At 34.4% G+C, this 20,188-nt stretch overlaps 1 protein-coding gene across 8 annotated transcripts in view; it reads left to right on the forward strand.

Moving 5' to 3' along the window:
* Positions 1-20,188, forward strand: part of PTPRT (protein tyrosine phosphatase receptor type T) — a 677,232-nt gene that overhangs the window by 587,852 nt on the left and 69,192 nt on the right. For 2 of the 8 annotated variants that reach the window (XM_034413956.3, XM_034413964.3), the window contains 3 exons: positions 161-296; positions 1,371-1,391; positions 12,200-12,229. In XM_034413956.3, coding sequence (XP_034269847.1) covers positions 161-296; positions 1,371-1,391; positions 12,200-12,229 — 187 coding nt within the window. The remainder of the gene's footprint in view (positions 1-160; positions 297-1,370; positions 1,392-12,199; positions 12,230-20,188) is intronic. The other 6 variants (XM_034413960.3, XM_034413965.3, XM_034413963.3 and 3 more) reach the window with 4 other exon arrangements.

Consider the following 20,188-nt stretch of genomic DNA (forward strand, 5'->3'; position numbering starts at 1 on the left):
AAACTATTTTTGTCATATTTGGGGCAAAGATACATCTCTCTTTCTATCATGGTCAAATACAGGTTTGGCTTTTTATTGCATTTGAACAGTTGTTGAAATCTGATTTACCTGGGATTTTTCAACAATGCTTTTATTTTCTCTTTTTCTACAACTTCTTAAGGAGCTTCTACACAGAATTCTAATGTGGTGGAACCAGAAAAACAGGTTGATAATACGGTGAAAATGGCTGGAGTTATAGCTGGTCTTCTGATGTTCGTAATTATCCTTTTGGGAGCGATGCTTACCATCAAAAGGAGGTATGTTTCTAAGATCTCTACATTGCCTTGGTTTGGGAATGTTTATTATTGCCGTTATCTTTTGTTTAAATATTTAGCATTTAATTGGTGCATATTTTATGCTCATTTGGGGATGCAAAGTGTGAGGCAGTTTAGAACAAGGGTCTCCAACCTTGGCAACTTTAAAACTTGTGCACTTCAATTTCCAGAGTTCCTCAGCCAGTTTTGCTGGCTGAAAAACTCTGGGAGTTGAAGTCCACAAGTCTTAAAGTTGCCAAGGCTGGACACCCCTGATTTAGAGGTTTTTCCTCTTTTCATGGAATTTTATATTGTGGCTAAAGGAAAGGTTCTTCTCTGCATGGGGTTCTTATTCTGATTATATGTTGTGTGGCTGTGATGTATGTATATTTTCCTTCAGCCATTTGATGGAATAATGAATTGTGATTTACTTATTACTAGCTTGGTGAGTGTGGGAAACATGCAGAACTTTTTGATATTTATTTACCATGGGGATAAATATATGAGTGTTTAAATATATAAAAACCAATTTTAAGTTCTGAGTTCTCAATACATGTTGTCATATCCATACTATAGATTTTTGTTGTTTATAATCTCATTCTTTCTCCCAGAAAAGTCTGGGATTTGTAACTCTGCCAGTCTGGGAAAGAAAAAGTAACAAAATGTACAAATTTTCATTGAATTACACTTCCCAAGATTCTTTGGTTGAAGATATAATTACTAAAATATTATTCCAATAATAATATAAAGTTGTGGTTTATTCAGGCCAGTTTGTATTACCTGAGCAAGTCATTTCACTTAGCTACAAAAAGGAAATTAGTTGATTATACTTCCACACCATCAGATGTTCAATGGTGTATAAATACGTACACAATTTTATTAACATTACATGTTTGCATTTTTCAAACTGGAATAATTCATTAGAAGAGCATTATATTCAAATTGTGTATGTGTGTACTTGAAGACTGATACATATGCAGTTCATGTGTTATGATGTTGCTTGTCTGCTATTGTTATTACAAGCTATGAAATGTGTGGGTTTGCTTCCAAAAACTCCCTTTCTATTCTTTTTTGAAGGAGCGGTGCAGTAGATCCAAGGTGATTATTAATCTGCTAAGTGTGGCTTGACTGTGCATGTTCAATGACAGCCATTTCCTCTGGACCATGCACTTCAGATGGACAAACTTATTAAAATTTGCTTGAGAAAGAAGAGCTGTATGAAGGATTTGTTTTGGTTCATATGACCACCACTTTACAAAGTTGTTGCTGGCATGTATTAGAAAAAAAAATAAGTTTTGAAGCAGGCCATTTTATTTTATTTTATTTTATTTTGCATCTGTATATGCTTTCTATGTAAACCACTGGCTATCACACTTCGAACCAGCATGGCATGCTGAGTTTCCTTGCTCTCATTTTATGATCACCATGCCTACTACATATTGTGATTTAGTCATTCAATTAACTTGGCAGTTTCTAGCATCAAGGAAGCATTTTTGTATTGATTATATACAAAAACTACTTATATTTCAGCATAGTTAAAGGAACCCAGATAGTATACCAATCTGAGCCTATGATAGTCATAGGAATCTGCTCATACCAGGAGGTTCGTGTTTCTTTTTTTAGTTGTCTTTAATTAAACTCCTTTAAGTTTAGAACTACAGTACAGCTTTCTATATATGTGGTATAATTATATATAAGTATAATTTATGGTACCAATAAATGGTACAGGGGAGAGGGAACCTATTTAACACATTTTTCTTGTTTCTTAAAAGTATTTTCTTACAGTTAAGTCTCTGTTATAGCAAAGACAAGCAGTCCATCAAAAAACATGCATAAAATAAATTCTACTATACTAAACACCAGTTACCATTTGTCTCTATAAACCCCGAGGATGCTTACAAGCAGCAATCTACAAATATAGCCTATACACAAGCATTAGAACTCTTCGTAAAAAAAAAAAAAATCCTGCGTACATTTTTTGCACTTAAATTTAAATTCAGTTCAATGAATTAAATACTATACACTTTAAATACTATACACATAATACTATATCGCTTTTGCAGTTTCTCTTGCTGATAACGGGGAGTGAGGAGAGTAGCCTTCTGAAGGGGTATATAAAACGACTGAATTTGAACCCTTTCAAATTTTGAACCATTTCATTTTTAATTCAAACATTATTTAATGTTTGTATTTGACAACCAAACAGTCTGTTTGATTATTTTGGAAGGATTTTAAACTTGACATAGAGTGGTTTGCCCACAAAGCTCTTCAAAATGAGTCATTTGCTCTTGGGCTGGCCATTTTGGATTGAAAACTGTTTGCTGTTCATCTGTAGCTTCTTGCTTCCATTAAATGGAAGCAAATTAGTGAATTTTACACAACTAAGCTACATTTGGGGGCATTTGTGCATAGACTTGCTTTTCTCTTCACTAATTCCATTAAAATATAATTGAAGCAGTAACTGGAGTAAAAGTAATACATGTTTTTTATAAATAAATGTTTTTGTATGGAACTACATTCTACCTTTATTTATTTATGAATAACCATTGTGTTTGAATATTAATTACATTTCACTATGCTGCTATTTATCATCTAATTGTTTTAAAGTATACTTATATGAAATATAATATAATAATTCTGGAATGGAAGGAAAAAAGTAATTTATATGTTTTCTTCCTACAATTATTTATCTTTTCACTAAGCGTAACCAGATTAGAACAAAGTTTGTATAACAAAACGGTATAAACCGTGCGGTATAAACTACAATTTATACAAATATGGCAAATAAAACAATAGCAATTACAGGTAATTAATATTAGACATTAGACAGCATTCAACAGAAATGCTGAACCCTATGGTTCATATTGATCTATATTCCCTAGTAAATTTAATGACATATCAAAGCATTGGGGATGCAAAGATAAACCTGCATATACATTTATTGATATTGATTCCAGTTCTAGATGCCACACTGGGAGAAAGATTTAGAAAAATTGGGAGTGTTTCCAGTAAAACCAATGAGTATAACCAAGGGGATAGGAACTGAATTCTATAAATGAGTTTGAAATACCTATAGCTATGTTTAGCCAGAGGGATATAGAGGATATGATAGCATTTTTGTAATATTTGAACATGTGTCATGTAAAAAATATAACATTGGTTTTCTTTCATTTCAGAATACAGGACAAAGAATAATGGATTTAAGTTAATAGGAGGCAGATTCACTTTAAATTATTATGGGGAGGGAAACCTGCTCCAAAGAAAAGCCAATGATCCTGAGGATAGATCAGTTGAAAGAGCAATTAATGGATCGAAAAACATTGAAAATAATTTGCCTGACTGCTTTTTCTTAACTGATTTCCATCTAGACAGAAAAGAGCCATGTACACTATAAACTTACTCTTATTTACTAATTGACTCCTAATACCTCCAGTTTAAACTATTTTTTTTCTGTCAGGGTTCTGTTTTCCCCATAGTGATTTATGACCAGGATGGTAGTTAGCAAATTTCTAACCTACTATAACGAATTAATTTCAGAAAATGAAGGATTGCCAGAAAGATAAAACTTGAACCTAGGAATTTAATATCTACCATGTGGAGACAATTAGTATTTCTATACAAATACATTTTGGCGGTTTTATAATCTTGTACACAATCCATTTTCAAACAATAATTAAGAAAACAGCAATAGGGGCCCTCCAGCTTTAACAAAAAGTATTTTGGTTCAGTTGTCTTTTGTCACTTACAAAATAGAAGCAAGCTAGAAATAGACATTAAACAGGACTATCTTGTCAACAAAATCTGTTGGTGCCCTGAAGTTACTTTTATGCCTTCATCTAATCAAGTAGGTCAGAAGTTGTACAATAATTGGATCACAGTGGAAAGTATTGTCATATTGAGAGACATATGGTTTGCAAAAAAATCTATCGTGCTTTGAAATGAGAAGCAAATTAAAAAAACATTGGTGAGCTGGAATATCTGAGGAATAAAGGAACTGAGTCTTCAAAAACCCAGTACTCACAAATAATTAAATAAACAAATAGTAAGATGGATATTACAAAAACAATAATCATGTATCCTAGCTGTTCTGAATTCAGAAAATGAGTAGTCTTTCAGCCCACCGACCAACAAGGACAAGATTCTCTTGTCTTTTAAAGCAATGAGGCAGAAAAATAGTAATTTAATTAGACAAACTTGAGGCATTGCCTTCAGATATCACAGTGGCATCTGCTCACAGCCGAAGGCATTATGGCTGATCAGCAACAGACACAATTCATTTAATTTTCCTGATGCATTTTGCTAACCAAAAGGGAGAGTGATAGCAGGGCAGAACTAGGTAAAGAGAAAATATTTTGGAATTAAATAGCAACAAAATTGTCACAAAATCGAAGTAATGTTGAAATTAAAGTTGGATAAGTAGTCAAAAGATTTTATCTAACTGACATAAACAAAAATCAAACTGAGATGCTTTTGAGAAGTTTAATTAAAGTTATTCAGTTTTGAATATACTGTAAGCACTTCAGATTCATTGGACTACACTCAGGCCTCACAATATTAACATTTTGCTGTTCTACATGCTTTAGTTAAATAGCCAATAATAGCCTTAGCACTGAATACAACTTCAACTTGTGACCATTCACTCAATGATGGTACAAAGGTACAACAGTCTTACTAAAAATGACTTACAACAAATCCTCGAAGTTGTGACCATCACATCACTTGTAGGCTCATGATCAAAATTAGAGTGCTTGGCAACTCGCTCGCATTTACAAAGTCCAGAGGTTATGTGATCACAATTTGAAACCTCTGCTGGCTTCCAACAATCAAAGTTAATGGAGGAAGCTAGATTTGCTTAATAACTTAGTAAAAATTATCATAAAATTGGGCCTGATCACCTGATGACTCGCTTTACAACTACACTGATTTACAATGGAAATTTGGGTCCCAGTTATGGTCATAAATTGAGGACTACCTATACAGAAGATGTATCATGTTTAACAAATATCCTTCCTTCTCTGTTTATTTTTCCATTACCAAAATATTTCAGAAAGGGAAACTAGTGGTACATTCTAATAAAATTGTGTGTTAATCCTGTTCTGTTAGTAGTCTATCTTTTTCAGTCAGATAATTATTGGTTTAATTTTAATTAGCAGTATCTGGAAAAATCAAAATATTGACGATAGAGGTAAATGAAGTCAGGCCTTTAAAATCTTTTATTCTCTGTGTCTGAATTTACAATTTACCAACTACCATCCTTTTTTTTTTTAATGCCCCTAGTGTTCAGGGGTTTCTTTCTTTCTTTTTTAATGCTTAGTGTGATTCCAGATCATCAGGCCTCTGAAAATAGGGGCTTCTCTCCTAGGACTTCTTGGACTATGTCGCCTCATAGTTTTCTCTGGTCATGTGGCCTGTCACACAAACTGTAGGAACAAAACCTCTTTCTTTTGTCTATTCAAACTTAAAAAGCCTTTTTACTTTTTAAATTGAAGATTAGTTGCATAGAAAGGGTGAAAAGTAGAAAGTAGGACAGCAGCTTTTAGCTCGTCTATAAACTCCCTTCTATTGGGGATAATCACCCTTTCATTTTAAATACTAATGAATGAATGTGCTATTGAATAAATCCACAAATTGCCTTAATCCATTAAAATAAATGCTGGAACCTTTAAGAATAGATTAGTTTCACACACAGATAGCAGTGAGACAACTTTTAGCAAATAGGAATTTATTACTAGACATGTAGCAGGGAAAGGAAACTTAGAATATGAAAAAAACATGTTTTACATTTCAATAGAAGTACTAAATTTTCTTCCTTGTAATAGTCTAGATTCTTTGTATTTCTCTTTCTGCTGCTCCATTGATCAAACCATATTATATTCATATCTATCTCTTCTATTGTAAGAAGATATTAAAATATATCTCTGTGGTTGCCAGGAATCAAAAACAACTTGATGGCACATAATCAATCACTAAAATAGGATCAATGCAAGGTGCTTATCATTTAGGACATCAGGCAAATAGTTGTAGAAATGTGTATTTTCCAATGATTCAGAATCAATAACAGATTACTTTTTATGTACTTGGAGTATTTTCCTGAATTCAATAGTGGCTTTAATGTCTTTCTTTAAGCATATACGTGCATGCAACTGGAGTAATTTAATGTATTATTTTCCAAACAACTCCCATGAATACCATGGAAGATTCTTCTGATCATTCTATTCTAGTTTGTGAATCTCAGAAGGAAAAAAAGCTTCCATCTGTACATAAATGGTGGAGAAAATTCTTTTGATGTTAAAGATTAAATGAGCTATGGTGCCATTGGTATTTTTAATCGCCATTGTTTTATATTACATTTGCTCAATTTCATCAGGACCATAGGCTAACCTTGTATCTATTAGTAAACTGGAACTAGAAACTAGTCTCCAAAATTTTGATTTGTGGAGTCTGTGTTGAGAGTCCTCTGTGAATCTTTAGAAAGTTCACTCTTATTTTTTTTCTATGTGTAGAATTTGAATTAATCCCTATTCAAACTTATTCACATAACATGAAAAGTGCAATGAGCACATGGAGAGAAAGTTGGATGACTTTATACAGGGTATACAGTACTTTTTGACTTGGAAATGGAAATGAAAGAAACAAGAAAAGGAAGATGATGGAGACATCTTAAATACATTTGTATTTAAAATGCTTTATTTTTGTTATTTTGTTTATTTTTCTTTATTTTGTTTTTTGTTTTTCCAAGAGTAAATAGCTTCATTGGGAAGAGGAGGTGTTCATTATGAGAACTGTGGGAAGATGGAATGAAGAAGTATAGCCCCATGGCAAAATAAAGCAAATAAATTTAACAAATAAATACAAAGTGTTGCGGCCAAACTTTCATTAAGAAACTTTTTAAAAAAATATTGAGAAAGTAATAGGAAACATATTTATTTTAATTTTATGTATGTATGTACAAAAAATGAAAACCTTCCTTATCTAGCATCTTATCTTTGTTTCAGTAAAGCAGATGCACTATTCCATCTTTTTCTTTTTTTAAAAGCACTTAGTTGGTACTAAAACTTCAAACATTGTGGATATTTGGAGGGAAGAACTATTTTTCTAATAAATGCAAGTATAACCATTTGATGTCTTATATGCCTGCCTTGTTCTCTTTAGATTTCATAACCTAATAACCTTTACCACTGTTTATTAAAAATACCAGCATGTGCAGTAATTCAAGTCCTTACAAAACATATTAATTACTGAAATGAACATGTAGAGAGGAGCATATATACATTTAAGCAAGGATAGAAGTAGAATGACAAAAATGTGGGTACAAAGGGTAACCAAAATCCCAATAATCAGTGGGAGTTTAGAAATTAAGGATTTAGAACAAGGAGAGGAAGAGGAAAAATAATTTCTTCCCCATCATTGCTTTGCATAACTGGGACAGTTTTGAGAACATTTTCATCCTGGTCTATTCTAGGCAAGCCTCCTTTTGCAATAGTAGATGCCACAGATCCTTAATCAAAGATAATAGTTTCCAGGGCACATATTTAGAGGAACCATTCCTTTAAATAAATGAACAAGATTTATATGTGGTTTTGTGTGCAATAGCAAGCACTTCAAATTTGGAAAATTTGAAAGCAATAAAGTTCACAGAATGGAAATTTACTTGAATAGTTAATATGAATTCAGCAGTATTTTGTTTGATAAAATATTGGAGAGCGAACTTTCTGATTTTTAACTTTATTATGAACAAAATAAATAATGCATCTCTCCATGTAGATGTGTTGTACATAACAATTCTACATAATTTTTCAAGATTTAATTTTCCATAATTTTCCAATTTATCCAGTATTATGTAGTGATCATTTAAAATGTTGGAGGTTGGGTCATTTTTATAGGAGCCAAGTGAGAAAATGAAATCTTTGTATTATCATCACAAGTGATTCTACACTTAAAAGCTCCCATTGAAATCATTGGATCTAAATCAGTCATAACCAATGTCTCATTGATTTAAATGGAACTAATCAGTAGGATGAAATCTGTAATCAATCAGAATGAATGAAACATGGTAGGCAATGAGATACCAAATGTGCTTGAAATTACATTTCATGCATAAGTAATTGAAACATAAATATTGAAGCTATTAATTCCATATATTGGTACCATAACATAATGAACATGGAATTGGAGTTTTTAAAGGATTCAGTGGAATGTGAATGGAAAAAGAGGAGTTTTTGAACAACCTAGCAGTATAAAGCCTTAATAAATTTGAATCATGGTACACTGAAACCTCACTTGTTTGTTTAAGTTGTGGAGAAGATGCAGTTGTAGCTTTGCTTGCTAAAACCTCATTGTGGTGGCTTGCTAAAGTTAATGCCCAAAGCTGTAGGGCAGATTACACACTGTGTGTATAAAAGCTTTGAAAAGACTTAGTGTTTAAGTCATTTATTTTGTCAACTCTGGTATAGAATATTTGTTTTCAGAAGTTTAAGTATTCCCTCTGTGCTATGTTCTCATTTGTATGCTTCTCTTTGTTGGAGTTGGACAAATGATAGATATCAATCATTCCAAACATATACTGAAGTTTGAGACATGTGTTGTTGTTGTTTTTTCTGGGCCCTATGTATTCTTAGTAGGAAATTGGCAAACTCTAATAGTTATTTCAAGAGTCCTTTTCTTGTGGCACTTGCAGTAATGAACTTTATATCTTAAAACATAATTAACATGGTTATTTCCAGTGTTTATAACACTGGACATGTGCATACTGATAGAAAGGATGCAAAGGAACCAAAAAATGTGCCTACATTTTCCTCCTTGTGACTTAGTTTTACAAATTGTCTTAGTTAAATTGGAATTTAGGAAGATGGAATAGACAACAGAGCTAAATTAATCTGCTAAGAAATCCCACCCCTTGTTTAACTGAAAAAAAAAACCTGTATACAGCTTTGTCTTTAGAGCAGTGGTTGGTTGGTTACAAAGATGTTTTACCTGACAGTTTCTGATATTCAAGAACTACCAATGATCATACCTCTTGAAACTGTAGTAATATTTTAAATCTGTTAAAATATTAAGCGTAGCTCACTGTATAGTTTTAGCTTTTGTCTGTTGTCTGTAATAATATGTGACACATTTGTCAAAAGAGAACAACTTGTTCCTTGTTTTACAAGGTGACTTCAAGGTGTAACACATTCCAATATGAATGGATGAACTTCAGGAGGTTAATGACTAAGTGGGAAGAACATGATATATCATCAGCAGGGGAAGAAATTGAATGCTAGGAGTATTTGAAAGTTATTATTTCTAAAGCAGATAATTTAGTATGCACTGTGTGCATTAACTGTGAACATGTGTGTGGTTCCAAAGTGCTTATGCAAAACTGCAATCCTTATTCATGTACATCTCAAATAAAATTCACTCCAGAGAGGAAAAGAGATACAAATAATGTCTTCCAGATTATTTCTTGGTATGACACCAATTTACTAATTTAAACTATGTATGTGCTTTCTAGTGGTTTGACAAAACCTATGTTGTATAGCTGTTTTTATGGCTCATAGGTAGTTTGAGAATGGAATGGGACTGTCTCAATACAGCCCCTAATTCTCCACCGGCCTCCTGCGATTCTCTGCTGGCTATTGTTCTCAGCTGACATGCCTCCACCAATTTGCCGTGGGCAATGGGCCATGGCCACTCCATCCCACATGCTTCAGAGCGGCCGATACACAGAAGGAAGGTTCGTCCTGGGTTTTTCGACACCCGGTACAGTTAGCACCCAACAAATTGGCTAGAGTAAGGAATTCTTTAGAGTTAATAGAAATCCAACAAAAGAAGAGAGGCATACAAGAATTCGCCAAAATGCCTCCCTCCCCCCATCTTCCCCTCACCTCCTCTCTGAGGAGGAGGAGGAGGGGGTGGTGGAAGGGAGTACTTTATCCGTACTCCAAAGGGGGGGAGATGAGGCAAGGGGAAGAGAGAGAGTGGGGAAGAGAGGGAAGGCATTTTGGCAAACATTTGCACGCATCTCTCCTTTTGCTGGATTTCTATTAACTCTAAAAAATTCCTCCCTTCCACCCCTATCATCATCATCATCATCATCATCATCATCATCATCATCATCATCATCATCATCATTATCTTCAGAATCCTGATGAGGAATCACCAGGATTTATTATCAGGAATCAAATTGCAGAATTCCATGCTTTAGGGCAACTCTTTATCTGTACTCCAAAGGGGGGGGGAGACGGGAGAGAAGAGAGAGGGGGGAAGGGAGGAAGGCATTTTGGCAAACTTTTGTACGCCTCTCTCCTTTTGCTGGATTTCTATTCACTCTAAAGAATTCCTTACTTCCACCCCCTCTAGCTGATTTGTTGAGTGCTAACTGTCCTGGGCATTGAAAAACCCAGGATGAACCCTCCTGTGTTTCGGCCGCTCCAAAGTGCATGGGATGGAGTGGTCGTGGCCCATTGTCCACAGCTAATTGGTGGAGGCATGTCAGCTGAGGAGAATAGCGGGTGTAGAATTGCCGGAGGTAGGAACGCTGGTGGAGAACTAGGGTGGCCAAGGGTACAAGATGAACAATCTTAGACCCGTTTGAGAAATATAAAATGAATATTTTAATGCTCAAAGGAGCTGATCTACTAGTGGGATATTCTGTGCAATTATACAAGATGTGCTTGCATGTGTGTTCATAATGCACGGCAATTCAGGTTTAATCAAGAATCCTAGATTTACAAGCATCCAGATTAAATATGTATGTGTACATTACTAGTTAATGTATTTGACATTGTTTGAATCTTTGCCAAGACAATACTCTTCCCAGCAAATTTTTCTACATCAGCTTGCTTATAGAGGTGGCATTTATATCTAGAATACATAATTATGAATTATGAAGTGCAGAGTTTATTTTATTACATTTTCATATGCAAAAGCAATTCCATTATTAGAATATATAGGAAGTGAATTATCAACTTGTATTTAATAGAGCTCAGCCAAAGAATTCATTACTTCGTCTTGCTGTTTTCACTTTGCTCCTTCCCTTGATTATTTTTGGGACAGTCTTCCAAATTGTTTATTCATGTAGTAAGTCTATTCTCACTGTGTGATTGTTCTTCTTTCTGCTTTTAGTCACTGTACTGTTCGCCCCGCTTTCTTTCTTCATCTAAGATGAAGACCTGCGGCATCACTTGTCATCATGTGACATAACGTGACTTTTTTTCCCCTTTGCTAAACGAGGTGGGCGTGACCAGCGCATGATGCATCTGCCCCACAGGCTGTGGGTTTGACATCCCTGATCTAAGATAACATTTCTCTTCCACTTATTTAGCTTCAAATAATGTCATGTGGTTAAATGTGATTGACTTCTCTGCAATGTGATTTGGCTCTTTTGTGACATTCAGAGAGTGTCAAATTAAAATATTTACTGATTATTCTACAAAGTAGCAACTAGAGGTTAGATGGCAAAAATGGATGCATGGAATGCAACCGTTATTGCTGCCAGAATCACAAAATAGCCCCTTCTTCAATCCTATAAAAGCTTGCTTATGAATTTTCAGTCTTAAATTTAGACCTCAGTTACCTCTAAACTTGTGTTCTTCTTCATGCCTAAACAGGCTTAAAACAATTGGTAGGTATTGTTTTGTTTGGTTAGGAACTTGAAGCATTGTGAACTGACTTGCCCAGGACTATACAAAACATTAGTAGAAGTTGTACTTGTCACGTGCAAACATTCCTGTTTGAGGAAAGTAGCAACCAGACCTCAGACCAATTATTCAAAAACTATAGGAGATGAAAGCAAATTTGGTAGTAGAGTCAGCTCTGCAATACTATGTACAGTTCAAACTTAAAATCCTTGATATGAAGTCTAATTATGCTTTTTTCCTTCTTCCCCACTATTGGACATTTCCTTCATCTGACTGCATATTTAGAAGAAATGCATATTCCTACTCCTATTACTTGTAAGTACCTAGTTGGATATAACGATTTCCTTAAGCATGCACAGCAGAGCAGCAGGATTTTGTTTCTTTGTTTATAAAATATTTTTCTTCATTTTTTTTTGTTTTACTTCAGTATTTTTAAAGAGTACCATTAATGCCCACACTATTAATATCCCCAGCCACATGTTTAAAGGGGAGAAAAATAGAGGAACACAAGAGGGTTGGTTGTGTGTGCAGTTATAATCCGTACCCTTCTCACTTGATTTTTCTTCACTAGTCTTTGACTGTCACCTCTGTCTGAATAGGCTCAAAAGAAATGAATACAGGCAAGACTGTCATTATTGTCCCTCACATTCCTGAAAATCAATACTGTGCATTCGGAGATCTTCATTTGGAAATATTCAATAGCTTTAGTTCTTTTTCTTTCTTTCTTTTCTTTTTTTGTTAATAATTTGCTATTTGGGCACCCTTTTATTCAGACTGCAGGTTGTGGGAAAGTGTCCAAAGAAGATAAGTTTGAACACTTGCATATTCACAGTTGTAATCAAGATAGAAGCAGTGAGGAAAGTAAGATCCTTAAAAATAATGGCAGCCATGTGCTTCTGGAGAAATCAGATTAGAATTGTGGTTCATGCTAGCACCTTGATTAAATATTGTTCCATTGGTCTTATTGTTTGGGGTAAAAAGAGCTATTGGTTATCTAATTCCTCAGCATCTCAAAGAAACACCTACCATATTTTTCGGAGTATAAGATGCACTTTCCCCCTCCAAAACTGGGTGAAAATTTGGGTGTGTCTTATATACCAAATGTAGCCACGCCCACCTGCTTGTCCCCAACCTTTGGCCTCTGCCTCCCAGCAATTTTCCTCCTTGCAGCAAACAGTCCATTTCAGCTTCAGCACATCCTGATTAGCACAAGCAGTTGATTGTCAGTTGGATCAGCCTCCCAACCCTCAGCTGTTTCAGGCTGCAGGGATTGTCATTGCCTATTGCCGCATGGAAGAAAATTGCTGGGAGGCAGAGACAGATTTTTTTTCTTGTGCTAATCAGGCTGTGCTGAAAATGAAAATGAAACTAAAGCAGGCTGTTTGCTGTTTGCTGCAAGGAGGAAAATTGCTGGGAGACAGAGGCAGATTTTTTTTTCTTGTTTTCCTCCCAAAAAAGGTAGGTGCATCTTATAATCCGGAGCATCTTATACTCCGAAAAATATGGTACATCTATTAATTGTACATTTTAACAGAGGTCATTAAATCTAAGGAAGTTGCATAATTTAAAATAAAATTAACTAATTGCTTTTTCCAAAGTGTTCAGACTAGCTTTTCATAGAATTCACATACAAGATATCACGTGCCATGTATGAATCAGTTTGAGAGTCCACCTTTAAAAGTGCTTATTGCATTATTACTTTGCTAAATTTCTATTTCCATGGTTTTAAAACATATCTAGCATTTGAGATCAATTATTTTTGACTGCTAATCCTCAAATTATGCAGGGACAGTATCTTTGATTTCTTTATGGCTGGTTTATCAAATGTTTGGTTTTTTTTGTTTTTAAAAAAAGAGCCAAAAGTGAACTGAAAATGAATCATACATGTTTTTTAAGTTCATTTCTTTATTTCCAACTATTTATATCTCTAAGAGCTAGAATCCTGTTTTAGAATATCTTTTGCACTTAACAGGAAATTGCTATCATATTTTATATATATTATTTTCTCGCAAAAGAGAATTCATAGAATCTTATGATTTTCTCAATTAATAAAATGCAAGACATTTATGTTCCTTCCCCCCCCCTTGCTCCTTAAATTAATTCTTTTGCTTCCTGAAATGTGATTATCCTTCTGGTTCAGCCTTAGTATGTTTATAACATTAGGTTAATATTACTCTAATGAATGGATTTTAATATTACCCTATTAATAAGATGATATTAACTTTTGCCTCCTATTCACAGTCTAGGGAGAGGAAGGACAAAATATATGAATATCATTTGGTGTAATATAACCATAGATTCAATCTCCCAGTTCTCTTTAAAGAATTCACAGTGTCCTTCCAGCAAATAGATTCTCTAGCTCAAGGGCGCAAAAAGTGAAGCCCATCATTGCCTGTTTTGCAATCCCTACTTTAGATTTGTTTATAAAAATACAGTCATTCAAGTACTAGGTCTACCTACAGAAAGCATTAGAATTTCAGAAGCCAATCCAGTGATAGAAGGTATTATTTCCAGTTTAGGTTTCCTGAAATGACTCACTCAACTTGGTAGAAGAGGAAATAGAAAACTAGGTGTGGGGAGGGATTGTGTGATGATAATGATGATATTAAGTTAAATCACAATCTGGTTAGGTTAGGTTTTAAGTCATCTTTTCATTTGCAAAATGCTCATAACATCTAGTATTATTTTTAAATGAAAATGCTTTTTAAAGATAAAACAATTAAAAATATTAAAATATATGCAAATGCTACATTCATTAATGCTTAGTCTACATTGTCCACTGCTTTCCATGGAGCCTAAATGTGATTTAACAGCATCTAGATGGGCTAGTGGTTAAAGCATCAGGCTAGAAACTGGGAGACTGTGACTTCTTGTTCCCCTTTAGGCATAAACCAGCTGGGTGACCTTGGATCAGTTAGTTTCTCTCAGCCCTAGGAAGGAGGAAGTGGCAAATCACTTCTTAAAAAAAAAAAAAAAACTTTCCAAGAAAACTGCAGGGACTTATCCAAACAGTTTCTGAGAATTGGACCTGACTGAATTTAAGAAAAAAATAAATAATCCCACTGCCTTTGCTCTGGTTACAGATGGCCTGTAGTATTTAAGTCTTGTATCCTGCTTTTCTAATAATGTAGAAATTAAATAGAAATTGTAGAAAGTAATAGTGTTGTGAAGTAGTCCAATATCCAGGCAGTGACTAGTTTTAGGGTGGCTTAAATTTATATTGTTACAGCTTTAGATTTTTCTGTATGCTATTCTGTAAATTTCACATTGTTTGCTATTGAGGGAGCACTATTCACTTCCTAAGGGAAAACAATCACTATGCTATACTGTATGCTAGGTTTTAGGTTTCTGTTTCAGTTTTATCTCTCTGACAGAATATTGTTGAATATTCTTTTGAAACTTTCACATGTGCAAAATGAGTACCCAGGGATTATATGCAACCTTCTGCATGCTTAATATCATATATCAAAGCATATATTTGGTTTCCACTGCAATCTCATACATAAAGTAATAGAGTTGTTAAAAGAAGTGATTCAAATAGAATCATTTGGATAAATCTGTATCGACTATTTTGTGAAATGTCATCATTTACATGTTGAATCTCTCAAATGTAGAAAATAAATAAAACATTAATTCTCCTTGCATTTTAAGAATATAATTCCACAAGAATTGCTGTTATAGCATTTTTATGTTTTAAAGGTGCAGATAAATTTCTCAAATCAAATCTTTGAAATGAATGGAAAGAACACTGCACAACTGCAATAATTTTAGAAGCTTTACATTTGGAAAATATGATTATGCAGACTCTTTACCATTAAATCAAGGACTGTCAAGGTTTCCTATTGACAGTCACCTAGACAATTTTAGCATAAAGAGTTGGATTTGCTGCCTTTGTGACTTTGTGAACCAGATATTGCCCAGAGGAATATGGCCGTCTTTGTAACACTCTCTTCAGCTTGTCTTAATCATGTAAATTTAGGATGTTCAGCAGGAATTATTTCATGTCTTTTTAAGGATTTAAATATGATCTGGGTTTCTCTGTGAATACTTGTTCTTTTTCATTTATTTAGTTATTTTGCGGTTACCCTTCCTTTCGTCCAAGGGATTTTACATTTTACCTCAGTACATTCTCTTTAAATAGAGCCTGTCTTTAAATAGAGCCTGATCTAGATGGCTGATCTAGATTTACTTCAATGCTTTATGATACTCTGTGAGTGATTTTAAATCCTGTCTCCCTGGTCAAACACTGACATGGCACTCACTATTTGATTCAAAGGTGAAATCAAAGTACACGTTTGAACAGAATTTAAAGATTTATCTCAGATGTTATGTAATTGTAGTCATTTAATAACCAAACTAAAAATCCAATGCTTTTTAGCTGCTAAGGAGGTTTCAGAGAGGCTTCTGTTCCTTATTGCCTAAAAAAACCTTTTAATATATTACATTCTAGTTTTACTGTTGGTCAACAAAATGCAACACATGTATGAAAATAGTTAGCATAAATATTTTTCTATGACATTTATCTCATCACCCACTGCTTGCATTTTCTTCTGACAGTCATCTGGGAATTCTTTCTTCACCATTCACCTTATCATTTCTGTAATGACCAAAACATAGTTATATACACACTGTGTATGATAACTGGCAGGTGAAATTCTGAAGAATTTCACATTTCAAAAGCCTACGATCTGTAAAGGATTGACACTAATGTGATGAAAGTTATTTTTCCTAGATGCTTCAGTTGTGTTTATGAAAAGCTGGTCAAGGAAGGAAACAGGAATTATTACTAATACAGCTTGTCATGACTTTAGAAATAGCATTTGAATTGCTTTCTTTGTGGAAGGTAAACATTACAGATAAATGCTTCTGTCACTCAAAAGACAGCTCAACACAATGACAAGTCAGAACTCACATTCAATACTTTAAATTTTATCTTTTTTCTTTCTTGACACTTCTCACAATGGAAAAATGTGGAGTGGAGTCCCCCAGGGTTCTGTCCCAAAATAAGTGCTTTTTAAAGATATTTTATATGTGGCCTGGAATTGGGCATGACTAATGAAATCACCAACTTTACTGAGGAATCTAAATTGTTCAGAGTAGTAAAAACAATAAAGGACTTTGAAGAGCTCCAAAGGAATCTCTGCACATTAGCAGAGTGTGTGTCAAAATGCCAGATGTCATTCAGTGTGAGCAAGGGTAAAGTGATACATGTTTGTACCAAAAACCCTAACTCCTCATATAAGTTAATGGGATCAGAGCTAGCAGTGATTAATAAGGAAAGAGGATTTGCCAACATCATAATGCTCTTATATCAATCAAGGATGCACCTGAAATACTGTGTGCAGTTCTGGTCAGTACACCTCAAAAAAAATGATTTAAGGGAATTTGAGAAGTTTCAAGAGGAGAACAACTAGGATAATCAGTTTTCCTATAAGATAATCAGAACAGTTTTCCTGTAAGAAAATATTGCGATATTTGGGACTTTTGAATCTAGAAAGGAGGCAAATGAGAGGCGGCATGATTAAAATTAAGCATGGTGGGCATAAAGTGGACAAAAAAAAGCTGTTCTCCCCTTCCCAAAATACTAGAATTAGAGATCAATGCAGTGCAATTGAATTCTGGAAAAATGAAGAGAAACGAATGCTTTTTAAAATACAGTGTATAAATAAATTGTGGAATTGGTTCCACCAATTCATGGGGGTCATGGAGATCTATGGCTGCTAAGCCTTGAGGGCAATGTGACTGCCTCTGAAGGTGTAGATGTAGAATTGTGGGCTGCTTTGTACAGTTGGTGGGTTGGTTATGAACACAGATTGCTGATCTAGATGGGCCAGGCATCTAATCCAACGAGGCCCTTCTTATTTTCTTAAGCCAACATTTTTAAATAGAAACAAGAAGCAAAATAAGCCTTCAATAGATTGAACACTTACTTTATTTTAAATCTCTCTTAGCCTATTAAAATGTTATAAAAAGGTCATTTTGATCTTACCTTCTGTGATCTTGAGCATTAATGTCCCACTCTAATACTTTAAATTGCTTCATTAGGTTTCTTCAGTATATAAGCAAATTATAAGCTCCTGCTACTTTGAATCATTATATTGGCATATCAGGTTATTTATGTGATATGTAATCTAGATAAAGGACATGAATTATCCCAAATGTTTTTTTTTCTTAATTTCTAAGTCCAGACTAGCGTTTCAGGATCTCCTCTGTCATTTAAAAAGCAGCAAGGCAATTTTGAATTATTTTACTGTGGATATACCTTTGAATCTATTTTTGTGGGCCGTTCAAATTCAAAACTATATGATATGGCTATTGCAAAGCAAAGAAACAATGGTATTTTATAATTTAACAGGCCCAGGATAGGGAAAAATATCAATCATAGCCCCACTTCATCTCTTGGCAGCTTTTTATATCAGTGATGGTACCTTGTTCACCAAATTCTTCAGTGTTTTTCCTCCTTCCTTTGAGGCTGATTCCAGTCAATGTTGTTAGGAATGGGAAGATTCAGATCTATGCTGCAGAGTACTTCAGAATTTTACTCTTTACCCCCTCCTATTTAATATCTATATGAAACTGCTGGGTGAATAATTTGTTGGCGTGGAGTTAAATATCAGTATATCTTAGTGGAATATCTCTGCCCCAGGCCATCCAAATGTGGTAATGGACTAAAGGCTGAAAATATTTGGATGGGAAGAAATGGTTATGGCTCAAGTGATTTTCCATCATTAACTCTGATGGGATAATAAAGTTGCTGTGTAATGTGAATCCTACTTCAGGAGAAAGTGGCAGCTGTGACCATGAAAGCTTTCACACAAATGCATCTTGTGCACCAGTAGCATCTATTCTTAGATCAACAGGCACTCTTCATGGTTACTCATGCCTTCCCTTCCCTATTGCAACAGGCTCTATGTGGGGGTCGTCCTTGACAAATATTTGGGAACTTCAGTTTGTGCTTTTTGGGCACACCAGGATGCAACCATATATAATTACTGGTATATGAATAGCATGGCTTCCAAGTGCTATTACAGTGTAGGTTATCATCTATAAGGCCTACATGGAATTAAAGTTACTTACAGAATTAAGTACCCCTGATGGTTTCCATATCTACCATCAGATATGGAAGGATGGATTTTCTCTGTGTTCCCTCAGTAAAGCAGTGTCACCTGTTGAGTCCTAGGAAGCATGCTTTCTCTGTCATAATCTCCCCCAAAAGATATGGACAACCCCATCTTTATTGGCCTTTCAGAAGATTGAAGATCTGGCTCTTCTTCTATGCTTCAGGGTGAGAATCTTAGTTACTGGAATTCTGGTGCGGCTGCATGGAAGTGGAGGTTTTAATGGGGGATTCTGTTCGTTTCTTTTTTCAGCTTTAATGGATTGCTATATTTTCATTTTGCTCACCATCCAGAGTTTAACTGCATAGATGGGAAACCATATAAATTGAATTATAAATAAATAAATCCTTTAAAGAAACTGAATTATTAGAATGTATAGGCATTCATTTAAATTTATTTTAATAAGCAATATTCATCTTTGTTTATACCCCTTAATAGTATATCAATATTGGCTAACCTCAGTAATTTAAAATGTTCATTATGAGAAGCTCATCATTTCAGATTACATTTTGACTGAGAAATCAAAGGAACTCTAATAATTAAGTTTATATAGCTGCATTCTATTAACAATCTAGAATACTATTTCTGCATAAGTTGGGCAGTTACCTAGCTAGTTCCTACAATATATTGCTGCACCTATTATTAGTTATATATTATTATATATTTTCTTTATAATATTTATTATTATTTATTTAGAATTGTATAAAATCAAATAGCCCTTTGGGGTACTTAGCATTATGAACGTGGACTTTTGGCCCCCTACTAATAATATTTATTGTATTTCTGTCTTAATGCTTTGTGTTTACTTTGAACTGCATAAAGTGGAAAATACCATCTTTTTATCACCCAGTGCAAAAGTAGTACTTGCCAGATGAATTAGTCCCATAGGTTCCCCTAGGTATAATTTATTGTGCAATGTTTAGTTTACACTACAGTAAACCCAGAAAATTGGGTTATTTCCAAAAGCCGTAGGTAAGTTAACCATGGGGAAATGTGATGTGTATATGCAGCTTCATATCTTTTCATAGAAGACATGCTTCTGCACGCGAGTTCATTCCTGTGTCAATATTAATGATACCTCCCCAGCAGACTGTGAAACCCATTTACTAGTACTTATATGGTGAAAGATTAATTGCAACCCATCTCACATCTACAT

This window comes from Pantherophis guttatus, chromosome 3, assembly GCF_059756535.1.
Source record: "Pantherophis guttatus breed Tessera chromosome 3, ASM5975653v1, whole genome shotgun sequence".
NCBI classification, from domain to species: Eukaryota; Metazoa; Chordata; class Lepidosauria; order Squamata; family Colubridae; genus Pantherophis; species Pantherophis guttatus.